Below are 21853 nucleotides of genomic sequence, written 5' to 3'. Positions count from 1 at the left end.
GTTGTGTGAGAAGAAAAAGAAACGGAATAAAGGAAAGAAAACAATCAGTCACCACTTGACCTTGAATGAGTTGGATGTAGAATTGCGGTTCAATTGCCCCCACAGCCATATACTTTCCATCTGAGGTGCAGTACGTCTCGTAGAATGGAGCCCCACTGTCCAGAAGGTTCTCACCCCGGCCTCGGTTCCACAAGCCAATGTTCCTGGATTTCCACATGAAGGAACCGACATAGGCTGCTCCTTCAACCTACACACAGCAAGAAGACAAAAAGGGATTTTTTAATTTTTTTGTATTTCAAATGATCACATCGGATACGAAAAGCATCTGGGTAAAAATAAAACAAAGGTCTCGACACACGAGGCAAGATGCACATGAGAGTTGTTCTGAGACAAACGTACAACAATGAGCAACAATGAGTGCACTCCTATACGTCTTCGACGTGATCCCCTGCACCCTGCAGGCATAGGTCGGTGCATCTCACACCAATGACAGATTTGTTTCATCACTTGAAGACTTAGAAGACTGCGTTCTGAAGTTTGTTTGGCAGCTTCAGAACGCAGTCTTCTAAGTCTTCAAGTTATGAAACAAATCTGACTTCATGGTTCAAAGACCACTAAAATACAAGATGAAATACATGGGTAGAGACAACTCTATGTCCTACAGTATATTGGTCATGCTAACATGCTCACAGTGCACAAGTGCAATCACTCACGGTTTGAAATCATATCGGCGTTGTGCAAATCTAAAGTTGTTATTTTTCAAAGGTCTTTTGTTTTCTCTCCATCATAACCATTTACTTGTCTTATTAAGCTCTTAATAGCTATCTACATTAAATACAGTTTCTGCTAATCTAATACGCTGTCATTCGCTCAAGAGGGAAATAAATGGAAATACCATTTTACCAACAGGTCTGTTGAACCTTTTTTCCAAGAAGCAAATATACTAATGAAGATGTACAGCTGGACTGCAATTCAATTTGCATTAAACATGTTAGCTAAATTACAGTTATTACAGTATTTTTTATATTTCTTACTGACCTTTTGTTTTTATTCTTTACATGTTAAGTGAGTGTGGTACTTAGAGCAAAGATCAACCGAGTCAAATTCCTCGTTTGTTTACACAAACCTGGCCAATAAAGCTGACTCTGATTCTGGACCCGGATCCCACCACCAGCACCAATAGGCTTGGGAATCGGTTCCAAACATTCCGATCCATCGAATCGTACACATCCACACGTTAATGATTCCACTAACGATTCCAATACAAAGCTTTGTTTTAGAAATATTTACTTTTTTTAAATTTTAAAGCATTCAACTTCTGTATTGATATTGTGGACTTGATCTTCATTCTCTAAAACCACTTTAAATTAGACATTCAAAGCCAACAACTCTCAAAGCCATCCTATAAGTGTTCAGCAAATGGTACAGGAATCGTTATGGGAATCGATAATGAAACGCATCGATAAGCAGACTCGACAATGGCATCGATATTGATAATTTCTTAACGATGCCCATCTCTAACCACCACCTCCACCACCTCTAACACCACCACCACCTCTAACACCACCACCACCTCCAACACCACCCAGTCTCCCTCTCACCTTCTGTCACACTTCACTGTCCTGTCTTTATAAAATAAAAAAAAAAAGAAAATCTCAATTGTTTAAAAACCGAGAGAGAAGGAGCCCAGGACACTATAACACGAAGATAAAGCTTGATGTCTGATGTAACAGAAGAAGCGGAGCAGGCAAAGGGAGTCCTGCAGTGTGGTCAGATAAGCTTGCCAGGGGCGCCCACTAAACTCCCTGCAGTGTGGTCAGATGAGCTTGCCAGGGGCGCCCACTAAACTCCCTGTGTGAGCCAGACGCTACAATAAATGAGGTCTCTGCAGCATCCCAGCACAAAGGTAAGGAAAGGTAGAACACATTCAAACCAACCTGCCGCGGCCCGGACACGCTGGAAGTGAGTAGAGCGAAATGGTAATTATCACTGACAGAACCCATTTAGAGGACTTTAGAGGAGCTTCAAAGCAGTTGCTTAGACCGTTAAAAAGACTCATTCAGGGAATAAAACCAAAGAAGTTAGTGAGTACGCCGTTTGGAGAGTACAAGAATGGAATGAGAAATGGCTTTTTCCTCCATTTGTGAATTTGTCAATGCCCAGAATACGGACTCAAAACAGGTGGGTTCAAGACAACCACTTCATATTAAAAAATAAACAATAACATATATTTTTAGACTTTGGGGCCCTTATGTTGCTTGCATCACTGCAATATCAGCATCCAAAGCCTCTTTGCTCCACAAAATTACAGCTCTGACTTACAAAGCGCAGGGTCTTCCTCTCAGGGGAAGCAAACAGAAGGTCTTATCTACCAGCGAACAGTGTGGATATCATCACCCCCCCCCCTTGGATGGTGCCAAGAAACACACTTCAGGTTGGGATGTAGGAGTGGAGCCTGAAGGCTGAGAAGGCAGCCTCTCCAGAAACCTAACTGCAAACACATCAAATGCATTTACATGTTCAACTTGCTGTGTGGAAATCATGATTAGCGAGCCCATCTGTTTATGTGGCCTCGGTTGATTTTCACTTAGGAACATGCAAAGTTCCCACAGAGGAACATGCAAAGTCAAACACTCTGATTTGTCAACACATCTGGTGTAAATGTAACATCAGATTAACGTTAACACTGTCAAGGCTCTGTTATTTCCCTATGCATCGCAGTCTCATGTGTAGTGTTGCTTTTAGACTTTTTTTATAATCATTTTGAAAGATAATGATACAGGGTTTCAAATTACTTGGAGTTTTCTTTACATTTCATATAAAGGTCTGTTGGAAGAAACTGCTAGCTAGGAAGCAATGTCTAGCCTGGAATGGAGTGCCGCATTTTTTTTAACCTCCGAGCACTTTGGAAACTCTCCCAGGCTAAGCAATGTCAGTTTCAAATGGCATATCTGCTGAAATGGTGGGATGAATGTGTGAGAATCCAGCTGCAGGGACTTACAATGTCAGGTTCGGGGGACTAACCTGGACCAACAATTTCAGGCGGCGATGCTACGGTCACTCCACCACACTCAGTGTTATGCAATGTGTTTCTGATGAGCAACACTTGTTGCTAACATTTCCCTGATAATCCTACCCTTATATGTTAATAAATGCATTTTAATGCATATTAATGATTAAATGCATGGTTCCTGAATGGTTTTCAAAATAGCATATTGCAATTTTAAGAGCCATTTCAAATACCACTCAATATAGCGTGGAAAATACGTATTGAAAACAACATTTTTTTTAGTAACTATACTTTCCAATGAGGCTATTTGCATCCCAGAGTTATGTGCAATAAAGTGGAATGACAAAGGAAAAAAGTATTGAACATGCCTACTGACATTTCTCAAATACTTTGTGGAAAAGCCTTTATTTGTAATTGCAGCTTCGAGGCATTTCCTGTATGACAACACTAATCAGTCGCAGTAATCAGGTGTGATTTTGGCCCATTCTTTTAAACAGATAGACTTTTAATATTGAAGATTCCAGGGGTCCCTCTTGTGAATCCTGATTTTAACTTCCAAAACGGTTCAATTAGAACCTTTCTCTGAAACCAATTGAGTTTTCTTTGCTGAATTCTATGAATCATTGTCCTGTTGGAAGGTCTAACCATGCCTCATCCTCATCATCCTGGTGGATGGCAAGATTCTCCCAGAATAAAATGACTTCATTTAGGGATGTAACGATTACCGGTAAAATGGTAAACCGCGATAAAAATGCTAAAAATAACAATTACCGTTTTCATTTCAAATATCATAATTATCACAGTTGATTAACGCGGTATGGAAACCGTGTGTTTAATCCTTCCCAGCTTCATCCGAGCCTGCTTTTGACATACAGTAGGCCTAGTACAATGAAACAAAACTAGTACCCTACTGATTCTGTTGTCTAATTTATGGTTTTAACTACAGTATGATTCGGATTAGGCTACACCTGATTTTAAAAGGCAGAACATTTTCACTGCAAAATGTGCACTGTATCATGTAGCCACTCTGCGTCTTTTTTTGTTTGCGTCCACATTAAATCCACATTCCACATTCCACTCACGTTATCAGGAGAACACAGTAGCCTAAAGTTTTATATCAAATGCTTACTTTGGTCTCACTCATTGGATCCAAATAACAGAAATAGCAAACTCCAAGTCATGGTAGGGTAAGAAGCTATAAGCACATAGCCAATTGAATATGAAGAAAAAAGTGAACGCGACACTTTTTGAAACTATTTCAGCTTGTGTAGGCCTATCAGTGCTTTCTGAACATATTGAACACACTTTTAGAAATAGCGTGATAATACCGAAAACTGTGATAATTTTGGTCACTATAACCGTGAGGTTAAATTTTCATACCGTTACATCCCTAACTCCATTCATCATTCCCTGTATGTAGTCTGCCAGTATCATGAGATGAAAAACAGCCCCACACCATGATAACTCCACCTCCAAACCTCACTGTTGGTATGGTTTTTTAGGGTGATGCACAGTGACATTTCTACTCCAAATATGGTGTGTAGTATGACATCCAAAAAGTTCAATTTTGCTCTCGCCTGACTAGAATCATTCCTTCAGTATTTCATAAGCTTGTGTTGTGTAGCAAATTTTCAATGAGCTTCAACACGTTTTTTTTTCAGCAATAGAGTCATGCGGGGTGAGTATGCATAGAGGCCATGGCGGTGGAGTTCATCACCTATGATTTTCTCTGTAACAATTGTCCCTGCTGCCGACGAGTCTTTCTGGAGCTTTGTCTGAGGGGTCCCTGGCTCTTGGGCTACTCTTCTGACTATCCTTCTGACTTCCTGGTCAAAAATCTTGCGAGGAGATCCTGTGCATGGCCAGTTGATGATACAGATGATACAGAAACAAATACACGGGTTTCCCGTTTACCAACAAAACTAGATGCGCGCGCAGCCGTGGGGCAGAAGATGCTTGGTGGCCATCCACAACGTTATAAACTTAACCTAAATAGTCGGCTGCTGTAAGCTACAATCAGAATTCTTGGTATACCCCTGTTGTCTCAATGATAATAACATCTCATTTCAGACTATATTTCAGAGTTTGTCGTTCGTTTGCATTATTAATAACGTCATATTTTGTCATTTTTGGCGAAGACATGCATTCCGTTAGGGATATTGAACATATTGAACATTACATTAATACACAGGATTAGATGTTAAAATCCCTTGTGCCAAAATCCAAGGTAAAAACACATTCAGAAGCCCCTGCTCAAGTTTAACTTTAAAAAGCACACTACCCACAAATCCGCCAACAAATGGTCACAAACACAGTACAAATGGCCCATCCAACAGCAGTATATAGTACTGTAACAGTGAAACCAGCGTCCTGGAGACACTCCACCATATTACCACATTGAAATATCCAATACCCAAAATACTCTTAACCAGCCCAGGCATGGTCAAGGTTGGCTAGGTTGGTCCGTCCCGTTGATGTGGACTGAACCATAGCCATAAAAACCCTGGCCAACCAACCATCAACCTAGGCACAGCCCATCACAAACACAAAACAAATTAGCCAGTTAGCTTAGGCCCCATCACAAACCCCAGTTGCTTACGCCCCTGCCACCATATTACCACAACAAACATCCAAATACCCTTAACCAACCTAGGCATGGTCTAAGTTGGCTAGGTTGGTCCGTCCCGTTGATGCGGACTGAACCATAAACCATAAAAAACCTTAGCCAAGTACCATCAACCTAGGCACAGTCCATCACAAACACAAAACAAATGAGCCAGTTAGCTTACCTCAGCTTGCGCCCCAGGAAGGGTAACTTCTCCTTACCCACAACCATTCGCTTGCCCGTTCTGCTGCTAAAGACAGTTACTAACCACCTATCTTAGACTTCGACCCCAAATGCCCAATTCAGACAGCAAGCCAATAGCAGATCTGTGACACTGCCTTAGTACATCTTACAGCCTCCTCCTGTCTATGCATTTCCTCCACTACCATTTTCCTCTTTTCTCCTGCAGAAGCCTTACTCCACAAGGGTTTACTTACACCCACCCCTAGACCCCCCCGCCCATGCTGCACATGGCCCATTATATCCCTATGCTTCAATGCTGATTGAGCTTGCTTAACTGCCTGCTCTGAGTTCCACTTCCTCCCTGCATTAACTGTGGGTGCAACTTTCCTCACCACTGGGTCCTTGGACTGAGTCATTTCCAATCTAGCCTTAGCACACTTAAATTCCTCTGTCAGACTAGATATTGGCAACAATACCCTTCCCATACAAGGCTACACTGCTTAAGCAGCGTGGGACTCCGAGCCATTTTCTGACAAAGGAGTTGATCATTTTTTCCAACCTCTCTACCTTTGACAGAGGAACTTCATAAACTGTCAATGGCCACATTAGCCGAGGCAACAAACCAAACCATTGTGATTTCGAATTGGTACAGTTTTCAGCACAAAAACAAATTTTATTCTTTTCATGGACAGCACTACTATGCTGTTCTATGGTGCTTTCTGCCTCTTAGTTGCGCACGCATGTTTTCGTGACGTTGCATAGAAATCCATGTATAGTTCGCAAACAACACACGCTGAACATGAATCAAACATTCTTTAGAAGACAGCTGATCAACCGTCTGCTTTTCACTTTTGAATGAAGTCCCAGTAGTTGCGGAGTGATATGAAAGACCTGAATTAGAAGCACAAACTCCGTTGCAATTGACAGCTGTAATTATTTTTTTCAAAAGGTCCTCTAGTTCAAAATAATGACCGCTAGAACTTTGGGAAATCCCATTTAAGTCAATGGAGCGTTCTATGTGCATTGTGAAGAGCCGTGTAATAAATCTATATAAATCACCGGCAAAGTAGGCTATGTAATCACCACATGCCAGCAGCCAGACCAATGGATACCTTGTCTTAGCTGAATTACTGAAGCTAAGCAGGTGTGGGCCTGGTTAGTACTTGGATGGGAGACCTCCTTGGAAAACTAGATTGCTGCTGGAAGTGGTGTTGGTGGGTGGCCAGTAGGTGGCACTCTTCCCTCTGGCCAAAAAAGATCGATCCCAATGCCCCAGTGCTGTGACGGGGGCACTGCACTGTAGGAGATGCCGTCTTTCAGATGAGACGTTAAACCGAGGTCCTGACTCACTGTGGTCATTAAAGATTCCATGGCACTTATCGTAAAGAGTAGGGGGTTCCCCGGTGTCCTGGCTAAATTCCCAACCTGGCTCATTCAATCTGGCCCCCTAATCATCCCCCACTGTAATTGGCTCATTCACTCCCTCACTCTCCACCTCAAGCTAGTGTGTGGTGAGCGTTCTGGCGCATAATGGCTGCCGTGCATCACCCAGGTGGGTGCTACACATTGATGGTGGTTACTAGTGAGGTCCCCCCATCCATGTGTTGTAAAGCGACCTTGGGTACCATGAAAGGCGCAATATAAGTCGAAGGTATTATTATTATTATTATCACTGTCAATGGCAACGGGCTGATTAACGTCTTTCACATCCCTCAGCAAGACGTCCGTTCGCTTATTGCAATGGAATTTCATTGAAAGGGAAAGTAAGTTAGTAAGACGTTGCCACGCAACACCTGAAACTGTCAAGTTCTATCTGTGTGGGGAACTATTTGTCAGCGGAAGACACGAAACGGTAGCAAAATCATTTTTAAAGACCCATTGTGTTAGGTTTCTTTTCTTGTTTTGGCAAGTAGCCGTGTAATAAGCGGGATAATGTATTGTCCGCCGGTAATTAGCCTGTCAGAAAATAAGTCCTTTCAGGTCGAAGCAAATACCCTCCACTGCGCGTCGGGGTTCTGTTCTCCCTGTCGTGATAATTACTGGCGGACAATACATTATCCCTTACATAATGGCTCCAATACTGCTTACTGGATGATTCTGAAGTTTGAAATGCATCTGCCCAGATACTGTAGCAAAATCAGATTGGCAGATAGCGGACCACTGGTGGTATGCCGCCAGTGGCGTGCCACTTGTGGTCCGCCATTAGACCACCATCTCTTTAAATTTAAAGCAACACCAAAGAGTTTTTTTATACCTTAAAATAATGTTTCCAAAATCGTTTCAGTGGTTCATCAACTCGTAACAGGGTGAACGGCACTTCTGCATTCGCTTCGCTTTTACCCATCATGAAATGTTTCTTGTGTGACACATCTGATTGGTAACGACCTTTTAAAGTCATGCAAAATATTTATGTCCCATTGTTATCAATATGGATAAACTAAACCCTTTAGCTTGTTGAATATTAATAAAATTATTTGCACAGATGAACAAATGGAGGGACAATAATTATTTCTCTAACCAGCGGACAGAGAACCGATAGATTCCAGCTTGTTCCTTGGCCATTCCCTATCTTAACCAGTTCCATTTTGTGTACAATAAGGTTGCTTTTTTGCTTTACCCATCATGAAATGTTTCTTGTGTGTTCAATACATCAATTTTAACCCCTGATAGGAGGGCCATTCCACTTTTTACTTGTTCCTTAACTCTACTTATGGACATTAATTTTTGGATCCCACTTTTTTTTATACTATGGACATTAATGTTTGGATGTTTTTATATGTGTGTGTAACCTGCGTTGTGTTGAACTTGCGGTTCAGCCCTGCACACGCCCGGACTCGAACCCGCGAACAGCAGCACCTCGGATCGGGAGGTGAGCGAGCTAACAATTGAGCCAATAGCCCAGGCTACTGGCTCGCATGCCAGCAGCACTCTTGAGGCGTCGGGGAGTGAGGTTTACCAACGTTCCACAAGCACAGCTAAGCTTGCTGGCATCCGTTACATGTGGATTACCCAAGTTAATACTAATGTCTGCTGAAAATTTCATGCGAATAGCCTCACTGGAAGAATACTTACTGAAAAAAATGTTGACGTGTTCAATACTTATTTTCCCCGCTGTATATACACTACTCACAAAAAAGGTATTCGGCTTTCAGGTGAAATTTCAGGATGAACCTATAAAATCCACTATAACTTTTACAGATGAACTTAATGTGACCTTCTCTGAACTTTTGAATGTGCATGTCCAACAGTCCAATGTTTCAGTACTTTCTGTACTGAAACATTAAATTTCACCTGAAAGCCAGATATCCCTGACTTTTTGTGAGTAGTGTATATATATATATATACCTTCCTTGAATTTCCCCTGGGGATCAATAAAGTATCTATCTATCTATCTATATGCTTTTTATCAGTTTCTACTATAACAATATTTTAAATACATCCAACGTATTGCTTTTAAAAATGTGAACATTTTCAAATGTTTATTCATGTGAGATATGGCATTTGACCCTGAGGGAGGTTTTTGCTCTCTGAGTGCCCTTCTAGTTCACAACTGAGAGGGGCCCCAACCAGAGTCTCAACTCTATACAACAGTGTTTTGGTTATGGTTCTATGTGTCCATAAACACACAGAGGAATGCATCACCTGTGGTTCCTTGGGACGCTGTGTGCCAACCCCCGGATTTGGTGTATGTGGCGTTTTCATGTCATGTCACACACACTTCACTGAATAGGATAATTGAACATCACTAGATGTCAGATGATGCATTCGTGTTTAAGTGCACTAGTCTGTTGTGTTGAAGGTCTTTGAAGTGTTGTGTCCTTCCCTCTCTCTCTCACACACACACACACACACACACAGCCTGCCCTGAGTGTGACAGTTAAATATCACTACCAATAGGATATTCCTGTTCGCCTTGATCCTGCCATAGCGAGTACTTTAGTCTCAGCAGAATGACCTATGGCTGCACGCTAAGATTACCCAGGGACCAGAGAGGTGACGGTGATTTGTGCTGCCTGACACAGTAAGCCATGTGTGTCTCTTCATCTCCGTCCAATTGGGCCTCTGCGGGAGGCCCCCCGAAACAATCTAGTTGGAAGGCGAGATCCATTACCCTCAAGCACACTGTGGATTTTTTTATTTTATTTATATAGTATATTTAGCATTTCGTTTTATTATTTTTCTTATCTTCTACTGTCTCTATTGTATAGTAGAGTTTGGTTATATGTTTATACTTATATTTACCATGTCTGCTGTAAGTGCATGTTGTGTGTGATGTCTGTATGCTACCGAGACCTTTGAATTTCCCCTAGGGATCAATAAAGTACCTATCTATCTATCTATCTATCTATCTACACGCCCTCCATCCTTGGCAGTGTGAGGTGCTGGACTGAGACAAAAACAGACTGCTCTCTGAGCACCTTTGAGGTCCAACACATGGAAGAGACAATGAGTAAACACAGCAAACTGTCTGCTTTTATGGAAGCATTTGAAAAGCAAAGCTGAAGGCATTCAGGAAAAAAGAAAGCAAATTTGTAATTGTAACTGACTTATGGTACATAAACTGTTGATAATTGAAAATGATGAGGCTACGAGTACATGTTTTAACCTCGAGAGAAACCATTTCACAGTTTTTCTCGATTGCTCAAATACTATTACCAGGCGTTTGAGCTCAAAAAATTCAAAACCATATTGTCATTTACCATTCTCCTTTTTTTTTTTACAAATGATTCAAATGTTTTGAACTTTTGCAGCTCAGTTTATTTCAACTCTACACTATGGGCAGAGTAACAGACCCTTTAATGCCAAAAAGAGAGCACAAAATTGGTGGCCTGCGGGATGAGTTACTCAGAGGCTCTACCTCACAAAAACAAAACTACAGAAAGTAGGGAAAGTTCTATAAAATACGGATTGGGGGAAAAAATCCTGTCAGGTTAGAAGCAGAAAAGCTTTTAAGAAGACAAAGAGTTGACATGCACCACAGGGGGAATGGCCTCATGGACAGCAAAAAGAAACTCACTGACTGGCAAGCTGGAGTTTGGAAACAGCTGGAGGGATGGGTAGCTCAGGGCTATTGCTGAATTATAATTAAAAACCACTCTTTTAAAGATAAAGAAAGGTAATTCCAGCCAACGATCTGTTATTTGTCTGACACCTAGGCACCTTAAAGGGACTATAAGGGTTAGAATTATGAAAAGCTGAGAGCTCAGAATAGACTCACCATGCTGGCATCTATCACTTGGCCTTTGCCTGAACGGTTCCGCTCTAATAGGGCAAGCACGATCCCAAAGGCACAGGTGAGCCCTCCGCCAGCGAAATCTGCCACCAGGTTGAGTGGGGCGTACGGTTTCTCTTGACTTCGCCCCAACATGGACAGCAGCCCTGCACATATAAAAAGTACAGACACTCTGAGACAGAAATGGAGACGCTAGAACACCACAGGCACATCCAACAACACTAGAAAACAAAACTAGACACATTTTTCTCTACAGATTCAGCAATTTGCCTGTGCATTAGCTTTAGGTTAATTTGACTTGAGTCCAGCGCTCATCAAGCCAACAGCAACAAAGGGAAATCTCTTTCTGCAGAGCCTGGGGTCTGTACATGTCCTGATTTACATATAGCTGATAGTTCTTTTCAATAAAGATAACTGCTGTGCTAACAAGGTCAGAAGAAGAAGAAGAAGAAGAAGAAGAAGAAGAAGAATCATAGAAATAATATATTATTTAAAGTGCCTTTCATGTCACCCAAAGACACTGCACAATAATGTCAAGAGTAACATAAAAGCAACATACAGGGACAATACTTGTTGACTGTACACTTAGTAAAAGACACTATACATTCAGCAAATGTTAACAACAGAAATAAAACAGCAGACAGGGGAGATAGACAGGGGAAAGGATGGGGTGGAGGGGGCATTTAGGAGTAGAAAGTGAAAGCAAGAGTGAAAAGGTGAGTTTTCAGCATGGATTTCAAGGTGGACAGTGAAGTTGTTTTCCTGTTGTTTTACTGTGAGTGGTATGTTGCCAGGACCTGGTACGGGTGAGAACTCTTGCAGCGGAATTTTGTATGCATTGTAGTCTGTTTAATCTCTTTATTGAGACACAGAGTAGGGCATTACAGTAGTCAAGTCTGGAGGTTATGAAATCATCAATGAGAGTCTCAGCAGTGGTGGGATTAAGTGAGAGCAGAGTCAGAAAATGTTTTTGAGGTGGAAGAAGGCTGTTTTAGTGATGTATCTAATGTGAGAGTCAAAGAAGAGGGTAGAATCAATTATGACACCAAGGTTTTTTTCTGTGAGGCTGCAGTGTGCTCAAGGAGTTTAGAAATACAGTGGGTAGAATAAGTATTTGAACCAATGCTAAAGTTGACTAAAAAGAGGAATATAAAATAATCTGTTAGAAATTGATCTTAAACCAATGCGAGGGAAATATCAGCCTTTAAGGACACCAACTAATAATGTATAATAAATAAATAAAAAAATACTGTTAGAAATGTTAAATTCCCATAATGCAGATTTTTTATTTTTAATTAAAAATTTCATGGATCCAGGATACTATGCATCCTGATATCCCCAGCCTTTTTAAGGAAATATCCAGCCTTTAAGGACACCAATTCTCTTTGTGAATGAATAATGTATAATAAATAAATAAATGTTCTTCCTTAAAATACAGGGGTAATAAGTATTCATACCCCTATGTTAAATTCCCATAGAGGCAGGCAGATTTTTTATTTTTAAAGGCCACTTATTTCATGGATCCAGGATACTATGCATCCTGATAAAGTCCCCTTGGCCTTTGGAATTAAAATAGCCCCACATCACCACAATCCCTTCACCATACCTAGAGATTTGCATGGTGTATTTTTCAGTTAGCCTATTAGCTGGTTCGATTTGCATTGAACTCAATGAACATCAAACCAGCTAATAGACTTAACAAAAAAAAGAAACACAGAAACAAATTGGTGTTCGGGTTGGATTTTTAATCATTTTTTTTTTATTAAAGCATTAAGATCAATTTCTAACAGATTATTTTATATTCCTCTTTTTAGTCAACTTTAGCATGGGTTCAAATACTTATTCTCCCCACTGTAAATGTCAGGTTGGGGATGAGAAGATAGTTTTTAAAGTCATCAGTAGCTGCTCCAGATTTCTTAACAACAGGAGAAATAGCTGCAGTTTTGAGAGCAAGAGACAGAACCAGTGAGAAGAGATTAATTTATAATGAATAAATTATAATTTTTCCCCACATACCTCTGTCCCTGACAACAACATCATGAGACACATGGCAGTGGAAGCAGATTTCTTGTTACATTAATGTGACGCCATCACATTAGGGAGGGATAATTAATTGTGGCACAAAACATCTTCTCATTAATGTGAATCTTTATTAACTTTTTCATTGGAAAACAACTGGTGGCCAACATAACATTTCCAACAATCAACATGAGTGAATAATGAGACAAGCTCAGCATAGTATTCATTTTAAATGATGATGAACATTTGTTTTTAAGTGATTGAGTGTGCTAAACGTTATTCTTAGACAAACAATAAGTCTGCAAATTCAGAAAACTGAATCTAAGTCTAACCTGAATCATTCAATAAGTGTTTAACAACAATAATAATAAAGGAGCCTCATATAATAATATTTATTATGATTACTATAGTATAATTAATAAATGCTTAAATACATCTGTAGGAATTTACTTGGGAGAAATGCTAGCTAAATAAATACTGTATATTCTCCTGAGGTATTACTAACAGAACACAGTATAGGTTTCTAGCAGAGGTGGAAAAAGTATGAAAATATTGTACTCAAGTAAAAATACCAATACTTTGATGGAATATTACTCAAGTACAAGTTAAAATACCGATCTGAAAATGTACTCAAGTAAAAAGTAGTTCATTTAAAATGTACTTTAAGTAGAAGTTACTTAGTTACTGTGAAGATGCTGACTACATCTTCCCTGTTTTAGAACAGTTTTTAATTGAATGCACTTTTGCACATATTCCTGTCTGTGTTAGCTGACTAACTGTCTGCAGGCGAAAGTAATAATTGTTAATTAAGTTAATTGGGCCACACCCACAGGTGCTCTTTTATAAAGGGCCAGTGTGTTGGTGTGGGAGAGTGAGACTGATTGATGTGCAAGACAAGTTATCGTGTGTGTTAAACATTTGGATAAATTAAAGAAAGATGTTTTCTACCAAAGAATATCCTGTTTTTATCTTTTTAAAAAACAAGATGGTGGACACATTTTTCACATTTGGTGGAAGTGGTGGGATTATCCCTCTAGTTGTGTGGATGGGACCCACATTTCAATTGATTTGGAACATGAAGGTGTACTGCGGAGAAGGGGATAGCAGGCCGATGAAGAGACCTGCTGGGAAAAGATCACTGGAGGAGTTGCGCTGCTGTCCTGTTGGGTTGGCCTACGCCTGATGGAGGAATAGCTCAGGGACTCCTTGATGCTGATGTGAGCCTTGTGGGGAGCTATTGCTAAGCCCAAGAGAACAGCAGTGACCTGAGGACTTCCTGAATATATCTAGTGGCAGACTGGCCTGTGGCCTTGGGAGTAGGCCGGTGCTCGGATAGCCCGTTAGCTGGGATTGCAGAGGGCTGGGTGTTGTGTCAGGCAGTCTGGAGGCCTGGATGAGGAGGTATCAGGAGGGCTGTGTACTGTGAAGAGTGCAGTTTTGGGCCAAGAAGGAGTGATCTTGAAAAGACTGGCAGTCACCTGAGACATTGTTGAACTGATCTTTTAAAGCACTAATGACTTGCACAATTTATTGTAATGTACTGTTTTTTTTGTCTGTGCTTGAAACTATGTTTACAAGCTTAAAAGAGGGGGAAGGTAATGTGAAGATGCTGACTACATCTTCCCTGTTTTAGAACAGTTTTTAATTGAATTGGGCCAGTGTGTTGGTGTGGGAGAGTGAGACTGATTGATGTGCAAGTTATTGTGTGTGTTAAACATTTGGATAAATTAAAGAAAGATGTTTTCTACCAAAGAATATCCTGTTTTTATCTTTTTAAAAAACAAGATGGTGGACACATTTTTCACAGTTTTTTTTTTTTTGGGGGGGGGTACCAGAACAACCAGTTTTACCAGAGACTTTCTAATGAGGAGATACAGCACTCAACAAATCCTCCATAGTAATGCGTGGGGTTAGTTTGTAATGCCAATATGGCAGTTGTCTACACATATCACAACCCTTCCGCGTCAAAACGTCAACATGTGAATACATTGAGCCAATCATGTGGTGTGCTTCGTGCATTTCTGCCGAAATAGATGCCCGATAAGTGCCCAAAAAGCGTTGCAATATGGCTGCCGAGTGGAGGTACTTGCCTAAAAGGACTTTGGTCCTAGCTCGAGTTGCTGCAGCCAGCAGCTACTGTAAGGCAGCCATGGTCATGCTCCCAGTGTATTGCGCTGTAGCTGCAGCAACTCGAGCTAGGTAAAACCGATTGTTTCAGTTTTGTTCATACTGACAGTACTCGGTGACGTTGAAAAATGGAGATCTATGTGAAAAATCACCGGAGTTCTCCTTTAAGTTTGAGCAGTAGTTGATTTTCAAAGTTAGTTGCACTCATCCTTGGTTGGTTTACAGTGAACAGTAATCCAGCACAACTGAAAAGCCCCTCACAGGCAGCTGAGACAGGCAGGTCAATGTTGAGTTGCAGAGAGTTTTTTTTATATTTGGAAACGAGCAGAAGGTTCAGCAGATTAAAGGGCGTCGGACTGGGGAGGGGGGGAGGGGGAGTATAGGGCCCCAAAGGAGGAGAGGGCCCTTGAAAAGTGGAATACGGGCGGCACAACATTTTTACCAGGCATTAGTAATAACTCAGGTAATCCGCACATAAAAAATCCAAACAAGTCCATAAGTAGAGTAATGTGTAATGAAGTGGAATAACACAGTGAAAAAGTATTGAACATGAAAAAGCACTAGGGCAAGGAAAGGGAAGGAACGAGCTGGAATCCGTAAGTAGTTAGAGAGTCTTTCTATCTGTGCAAGCTTGGTTAGTAGTTTACATATTGATGGGCTATAAAAAGGTTTTTCATTACCAAGGTGTCACACAAGAAACATTTCATGATGGATAAAAGTAAAAAGCTCTCCCAAGACCTTTGCAACCTTATTGAAGTTTGGCTAATTACTGGGGAAAAAAATTAAGCGTTCAATACTTATTTCCACCATAGGCCTATATTTATTTTACCTGAATATTTTAATTTCCAAATTAAATGTCAAAATGAATGTCAGACGAAATTGAAAGTTTGACTGACTGGATTTGTATACAAAACATAGTGAAAACTGTCTAAGGTCACTCTCACTCTCCCTTGCTAGAGCTAAATGGTTTAGTCCGCCTGCACGATTCATAAGGTTTGTTTATTTAGTTGAGCATCGCTAGTAGGCTAGTGGCCCGCTAATTGTTGTGCTGCTGGTGCAATGTCTTTCTCCAAGAAAGCCAAGTCAGGTTACCAAAAACAAAGGCCAAAACAGGAAAAAGAGAGACATCAAAACGAGGGGAAACAACTGCTAATAAACTTCTTAACAAAGAAAGGTGAGCACAAACGTCAAAACACGAAATCCCATGGTGTTTGCTTAAATATCTCCGCAATCATTAGTGCTAAAACGAACTGAGACAACCCACTGAAATAGCGGAAAATACACTTTCATAAGTTAGGCTACACATGTAACCTGAATGATGCATCTCGTGATCCAGCTCCATCTCCATCACTTTCAGAAAAGACTGCATGCTTGATTCAGTCCTGTTGTAGGCTACATGCTGATCATTATCACTAGGCTAGTGGTTTAGGGTGCGTTTTTTCCCCTCTCCCTTTCTGTTTTTCTGTTTGGTTCATTTTTTTTTTTTACTCAAGTAGGCTAACGGATGGTATTTTTTGATGTAGCGAAGTACAATACTTCACTCAAAATGTAATCAAGTAAAATTTAAAATACCGATTTTATAAACTACTTAAAAAAATACAAAATGCACAGAAAAACTACTCAATACAGTAACGTGAGTAAATGTATTTCGTTACTTTCCACCTCTGGTCTCTAGGCAGTACTAAGCAGCAGTCTCAGTAAACGCTGAACAGCAACCAAACTGCCCTGCCAGCCTTTCCTCAAAGCAGGCCTTTTTCACATCCCCAGAAAAGCAGCTTGGCACAACAAGCACCTTAATGCTTCCAAGCTTCCATGAGGTTTTGCATTCAGTTCATTTCGGAGGCAGTGGAGTCAAACTGTGTACTGTATGAAATGGCAGCAGAAGAATCTGTTTGGCCTTTGTGGCACAACTGCATTCCAATCATGTCAGCTCCTCTGCAGTGCACTGCAGGCAAACCACTGGGCTGCTTCCATTACGCTTTGTGCACACATTTGGATGCCAAACCTCCTTCCCATCAGACAACTCAATTCAGGAGCTGTTGTGACCACTACAGTGCATTGACAAAGCATTGAAACGGAGCAGAGCCCCATGCTTTCCTGTCATAAAAATATCAATACTAAAGGGAAAGCAAATGGAAGAAAACATACACAGCTGTAAGCCAAGTTTTCACTTGAGCTACTATCGAGCAGCGTGGGGGAGACAGGACAGTCTGTACCTGACATGGCCAGGTAATTGATGTCATGTCCAGCGGCTTTAGAGTAGGAGCCCGTCTGTCCGTAGCCGGTGAGCCGGGCGTAGATCAGCCGCGGATTCTCCTTCAGCAGCTCCTCAGGACTCAGACCCAGCTTCTCCATCACCCCTTTCCAGAAGCAAAACACAAATAGTATAAGTACATATACTCTTTTGATCCCTATATAAGTATATAGTATATATACTCTTTTGATCCATATATAAGTATAAGTACGTATACTCTTTTGATCCCTATATAAGTATATATACTGTTTTGATCCCTATATAAGTATAGTATATATACTGTTTTGATCCCTATATAAGAATAAGTATATATACTCGTTTTGATCCCTATATAAGAATAAGTATATATACTCTTTTGATCCCTATATAATATAAGTATAAGTACAACCCCAAAACAGAAAAAGTTGGGACGTTGTGTAAAATGTGAATAAAAACAGAATGTAATAATCTGCAAATCTCTTAAACTCATATTTAGTTCCAAAAAGAATACAGACAATACTGTATATCAAATGTTGAAAATGAGAAATTTGACTATTTCATGGAAAATATATGTTAATTTTGAATTTGATACCAGCAACATGTTTTAAAAAAAGTTCGGACGGGGGTAACAAAATGCTGGAAAAGTTGTGTAATGATAAAGAAAACAAAAGGAGGAATGTTTCACAAGTAATTAGGGTAACTGGCAACACGATTGGGTATGAAAAAGAGCATCCAAGAGAGGCAGGGTCTCTTAGAAGTAAAGATGTAGGGGTATTTATCACTCTGTGTAAACCTGTGTGCACAAATGATGAAACAATGTCATTTTAATGCTTCTTAACATGAAATTGTGACGTATTTAGGGAGTTCATCATCTACAGGACATAATATTATTAAAACATTCAGAGAATCCAGAGAAATCTTTGCAAACAAGGGAAATAGCTGAAAAACAAATTGGATGGCCGTGGTCTTTTGGACCTCAGATGGCACTGCATCAACACCAGACCAGTCCTTGTATTAGCTCAGGACAATCTCTGATAACCATTGTCTATGTGCCCAGTTTGATACTCAATTCCAAAACTACAGCCAAAATTGTAACAGCTAAAATTGTATTGAGACATGATACAGAAAATACCACCCTCTTATCTGGGCCTGAGCTTGTTTAAAATGGACTGAGGTAACGTGGAAAAAGGTCCTGTGGTTAGACCAATCAAAGTTTGCCATTCGTTTTGAAAATCATGGACTCATCTGGGCTAAAAGAGGAGGGGGCCTATCCACGTATCCAACCTATCCAACTTGTTTTAGTGCTCAGTTCGAAACCCAACATCTATGACGGTGTGGAGGAGCATTAGTGCCAACAGGCATGGGCATCTTGCACATCTGGCAAGGCACAATCAATTCAGAATGATGAATACAGGTTTTGATCAACATACTGCCATCCTGGCAATGCTTTTTTCCAGGGACGATCTAGAATATTTCAGGAAAATTTCAGGAATATTCAGGAAAACAATGCCAAAATGAATTCTGCACATACTTAAATAATATTTCTCCATAGAGGAAGAGTCCAAGTGCTAAGATGGCATGTCTGTAGTCCAGATTTGTCAAATTAGGTGCATAATGGAATGAAAAGCATGACTAAGAATACCCCAAATGGTCATCTCAGTTCCTAAACATTTACAAAATTGTGTTAAATGAAGAGGTGAAGCAGCACAGTGGTAAACATGCTCCCGTCCCAACTTTTTTTGGAACATGTTGCTGGCATTTCAATATGAACGTATACTTTCCATGAAATAGTCCAAATTTTCATTTTCAACATGATATGTTGTCTATGTCCTTTTTGCTGCTAAATATGGGTTTACAATACTTCTATATTATGACATTCTGTTTTTATTTACATTTTACACAACGTCCCAACTTTTTCTGTTTTGGGGTTGTACATATACTCTTTTGATCCCTATATAAGTATAAGTATATATACTCTCTGCATTTATCCCAATCCGTGAATTAGTGAAACAGCTCAGCACACAGTGAACACACAGTGAGGTGAAGCACACAAACAGCTCAGTGAGCTGCCTGCAACAACCGGCTCGGGGAGCAGTGAGGGGTTAGGTGCCTTGATCAAGGACACTTTAGCCGTGCCTACTGGTCGGGGTTTTGAACCGGCAACCCTCCGGTTACAAGTCCGAAGTGCTAACCAGTAGGCCACGGTTGCCCCAAATAAATGAGGTGAATAGGATGACAAGCGAATTAAAGCATTGAACAAACCGGTGAATGAATGAACAAACAAATGAAATGAGGCTGTGAATCTCAGTAGGCCTGCAGAGCTCAAGGGTGTCAAAACTAATTGGCGCCGTTTGCAGTTCGGGTGTCAGAAAACCAGCGGTAGAGTCCGTTCCAGATTCAAAGTGACTGTAGATAACACTGCAAAGCTCATGGTGCCAGCTGTGCCAATTTGTTTTTAATTGGGCAATGCATTTGTTAAAGTGGAAGCAACGGTTTGCGTGAAGCCAGGAATTAAAACTGCTATTGCCCCAGGTGCAAGTCATTGATCTTTTTAGAAGAGACGGCAGACAGTATTTATGGCCATCCCAAAACAGCATCATTTTTCATTTACTTGCAAACCATAGAAGTCATTCCAGGGGGAACTGAAAAAACAGCCGTTCTCTTTGACTAGATTTATCAGATTTGTTGAACAAACTTGCATGCAGACCGTGCCCATTAGGGTTTAAATGAAGACGGACGAGACTTTAAAACAAGGTGTTTTTGAATATAGGCACAGAACTAGCAAAAGTTGAAAACCATTTTCTTCAAAATTAACCATAATGCATGAGTGCCATATCTAGTAGTCAGATAAGAATATTCAACCTAATTCGTTCACAATGACCCCTCTGGCCATGCCCAAAATGTTACTGGTATCTTATGTATATGTTAGCACTTCCTAGATTTAGCCTATTCAACCAAGACATATGAACCTAAAACTCAAATATGCAGGTTCAGAAATAATGTCCATCTACCAGGCCATATCTGACCCCATAGCTCTGATCTGCACTGATGTTCCTCCTGTTTCCAGAATGTCATGTGCACATACTTAAGACTTATTAGCACCAGAAATCTTCACGGGACCTTATTACAGTACATGAAAATGCACTGTTCTGTTATCCGAAGTCTTCTTCCTCTTCTTCTTCTTATTCTTCCCACCAAATTTCTGCGTCTAATTCAGCTTTAACCGTTTAACGTAGAAAGTTTGTTCAAACTTTGTAACGTAGGTCTTGAAAAGGACACGTGGGGAATGTATTTTTCACTTTTGTAAACTTTATACTTTTTGAGATATTAATAAAAAAACAAGCTTATTTTTCCCCATAGACTTTGCATTAGCACTATGACATCACAATGGACTAATTAACTTGATTTGCACCTGTATCAACTTCCAGCTGCTCACTACTAGGACCCATCAAAGGGCCAGTTAAACTGATTGCACCTGTATCAACTGCTTTCTGCTTAACTAGGCCAACTCTCTCTGTGTCTCTCCATTCTACAAGGATATAAGGCACATTCCATCCAACTTTCTATCCATTCATCCTCTTCAAACCATTCACTCATCCACCCATTAAACTATACATCAACATCCATTAAACAATCTGCCTATCAACATCCATTCAACTTTCTGTCTATCAACATCCATTACACTATCTACATTCAACTTTTAAACTATATACTCTGTCTCAGGCTTTAAGCATACAATCTGGCTCTCTTACGACTACTATTTCCTCTGCCCACAACTGTTTCAAAATAAATGTCCTCACTACAATAATTCACTATTAAATAATGTAACTATTTAAACTAATCAACTATTTAACTGTTCAGCCATTTCAACTGTCAGTTGTTATCAACTATGACTCCTGCCAACTGTTTCCAAATAAAAGTGTGTTTGGCATTTTATGTTAATATACAGTATGTTTATATTTTCATGCACTGGTAATTTCCTCGAAATTACATTTTCTAGTTGCAGAATAGAGTTTTAGGTCGTCATGTCTTGGTTAAATAGCCTGCACAATCTACATCTAGGGAGTAATGCTGCATACCTGCACCAAAGTTCCTCAAAAATACAATACCACAAGCTGTATGAAAAACATATGCTCCATCACAAGACACCAACAGAAACATGGAACCAAGCTACAGATCTGAGATCAAATGGGTTTTGTGACACTCCAGCTTTACCGTGCTGGGTTCAGCACTAGCCCTCAGGGTCTGTTGGTTTTAGGCTGCTCTTTTGTGTTTGTCTCTCGGCCAGCAGGGGGAGCTCTAGGGTCCTGATGACGTGGCTAATTGGTGGCGTAATTGAATAAAATAATTGTTCTCCCGCCTGGTGAATAAGGCGAATTAGGAGCCGGATAAAACCTGAACCTCCCAGTCCGCGAGGGACCTCTTGCTGGCTTGCTTGCTCAA

At 40.4% G+C, this 21853-nt stretch overlaps 1 protein-coding gene across 2 annotated transcripts in view; it reads right to left on the bottom strand.

Annotated features, from left to right (window-relative positions):
• Nucleotides 1-21853, bottom strand: part of amacr (alpha-methylacyl-CoA racemase) — a 51213-nt gene that overhangs the window by 1515 nt on the left and 27845 nt on the right. For both annotated transcript variants that reach the window (XM_048259148.1, XM_048259147.1), the window contains 3 exons: nucleotides 17394-17537; nucleotides 11017-11177; nucleotides 61-247 (listed from right to left, as the gene is read on the bottom strand). In XM_048259148.1, the coding sequence (XP_048115105.1) occupies nucleotides 61-247; nucleotides 11017-11177; nucleotides 17394-17537 (492 nt within the window). The remainder of the gene's footprint in view (nucleotides 1-60; nucleotides 248-11016; nucleotides 11178-17393; nucleotides 17538-21853) is intronic.

The sequence above is a fragment of the Alosa alosa genome, chromosome 12, assembly GCF_017589495.1.
Source record: "Alosa alosa isolate M-15738 ecotype Scorff River chromosome 12, AALO_Geno_1.1, whole genome shotgun sequence".
Lineage (NCBI taxonomy): Eukaryota > Metazoa > Chordata > Actinopteri > Clupeiformes > Clupeidae > Alosa > Alosa alosa.
Note: the sequence above shows the minus strand (reverse complement) of the source record. Positions and strands in the feature narration are given on the sequence as shown.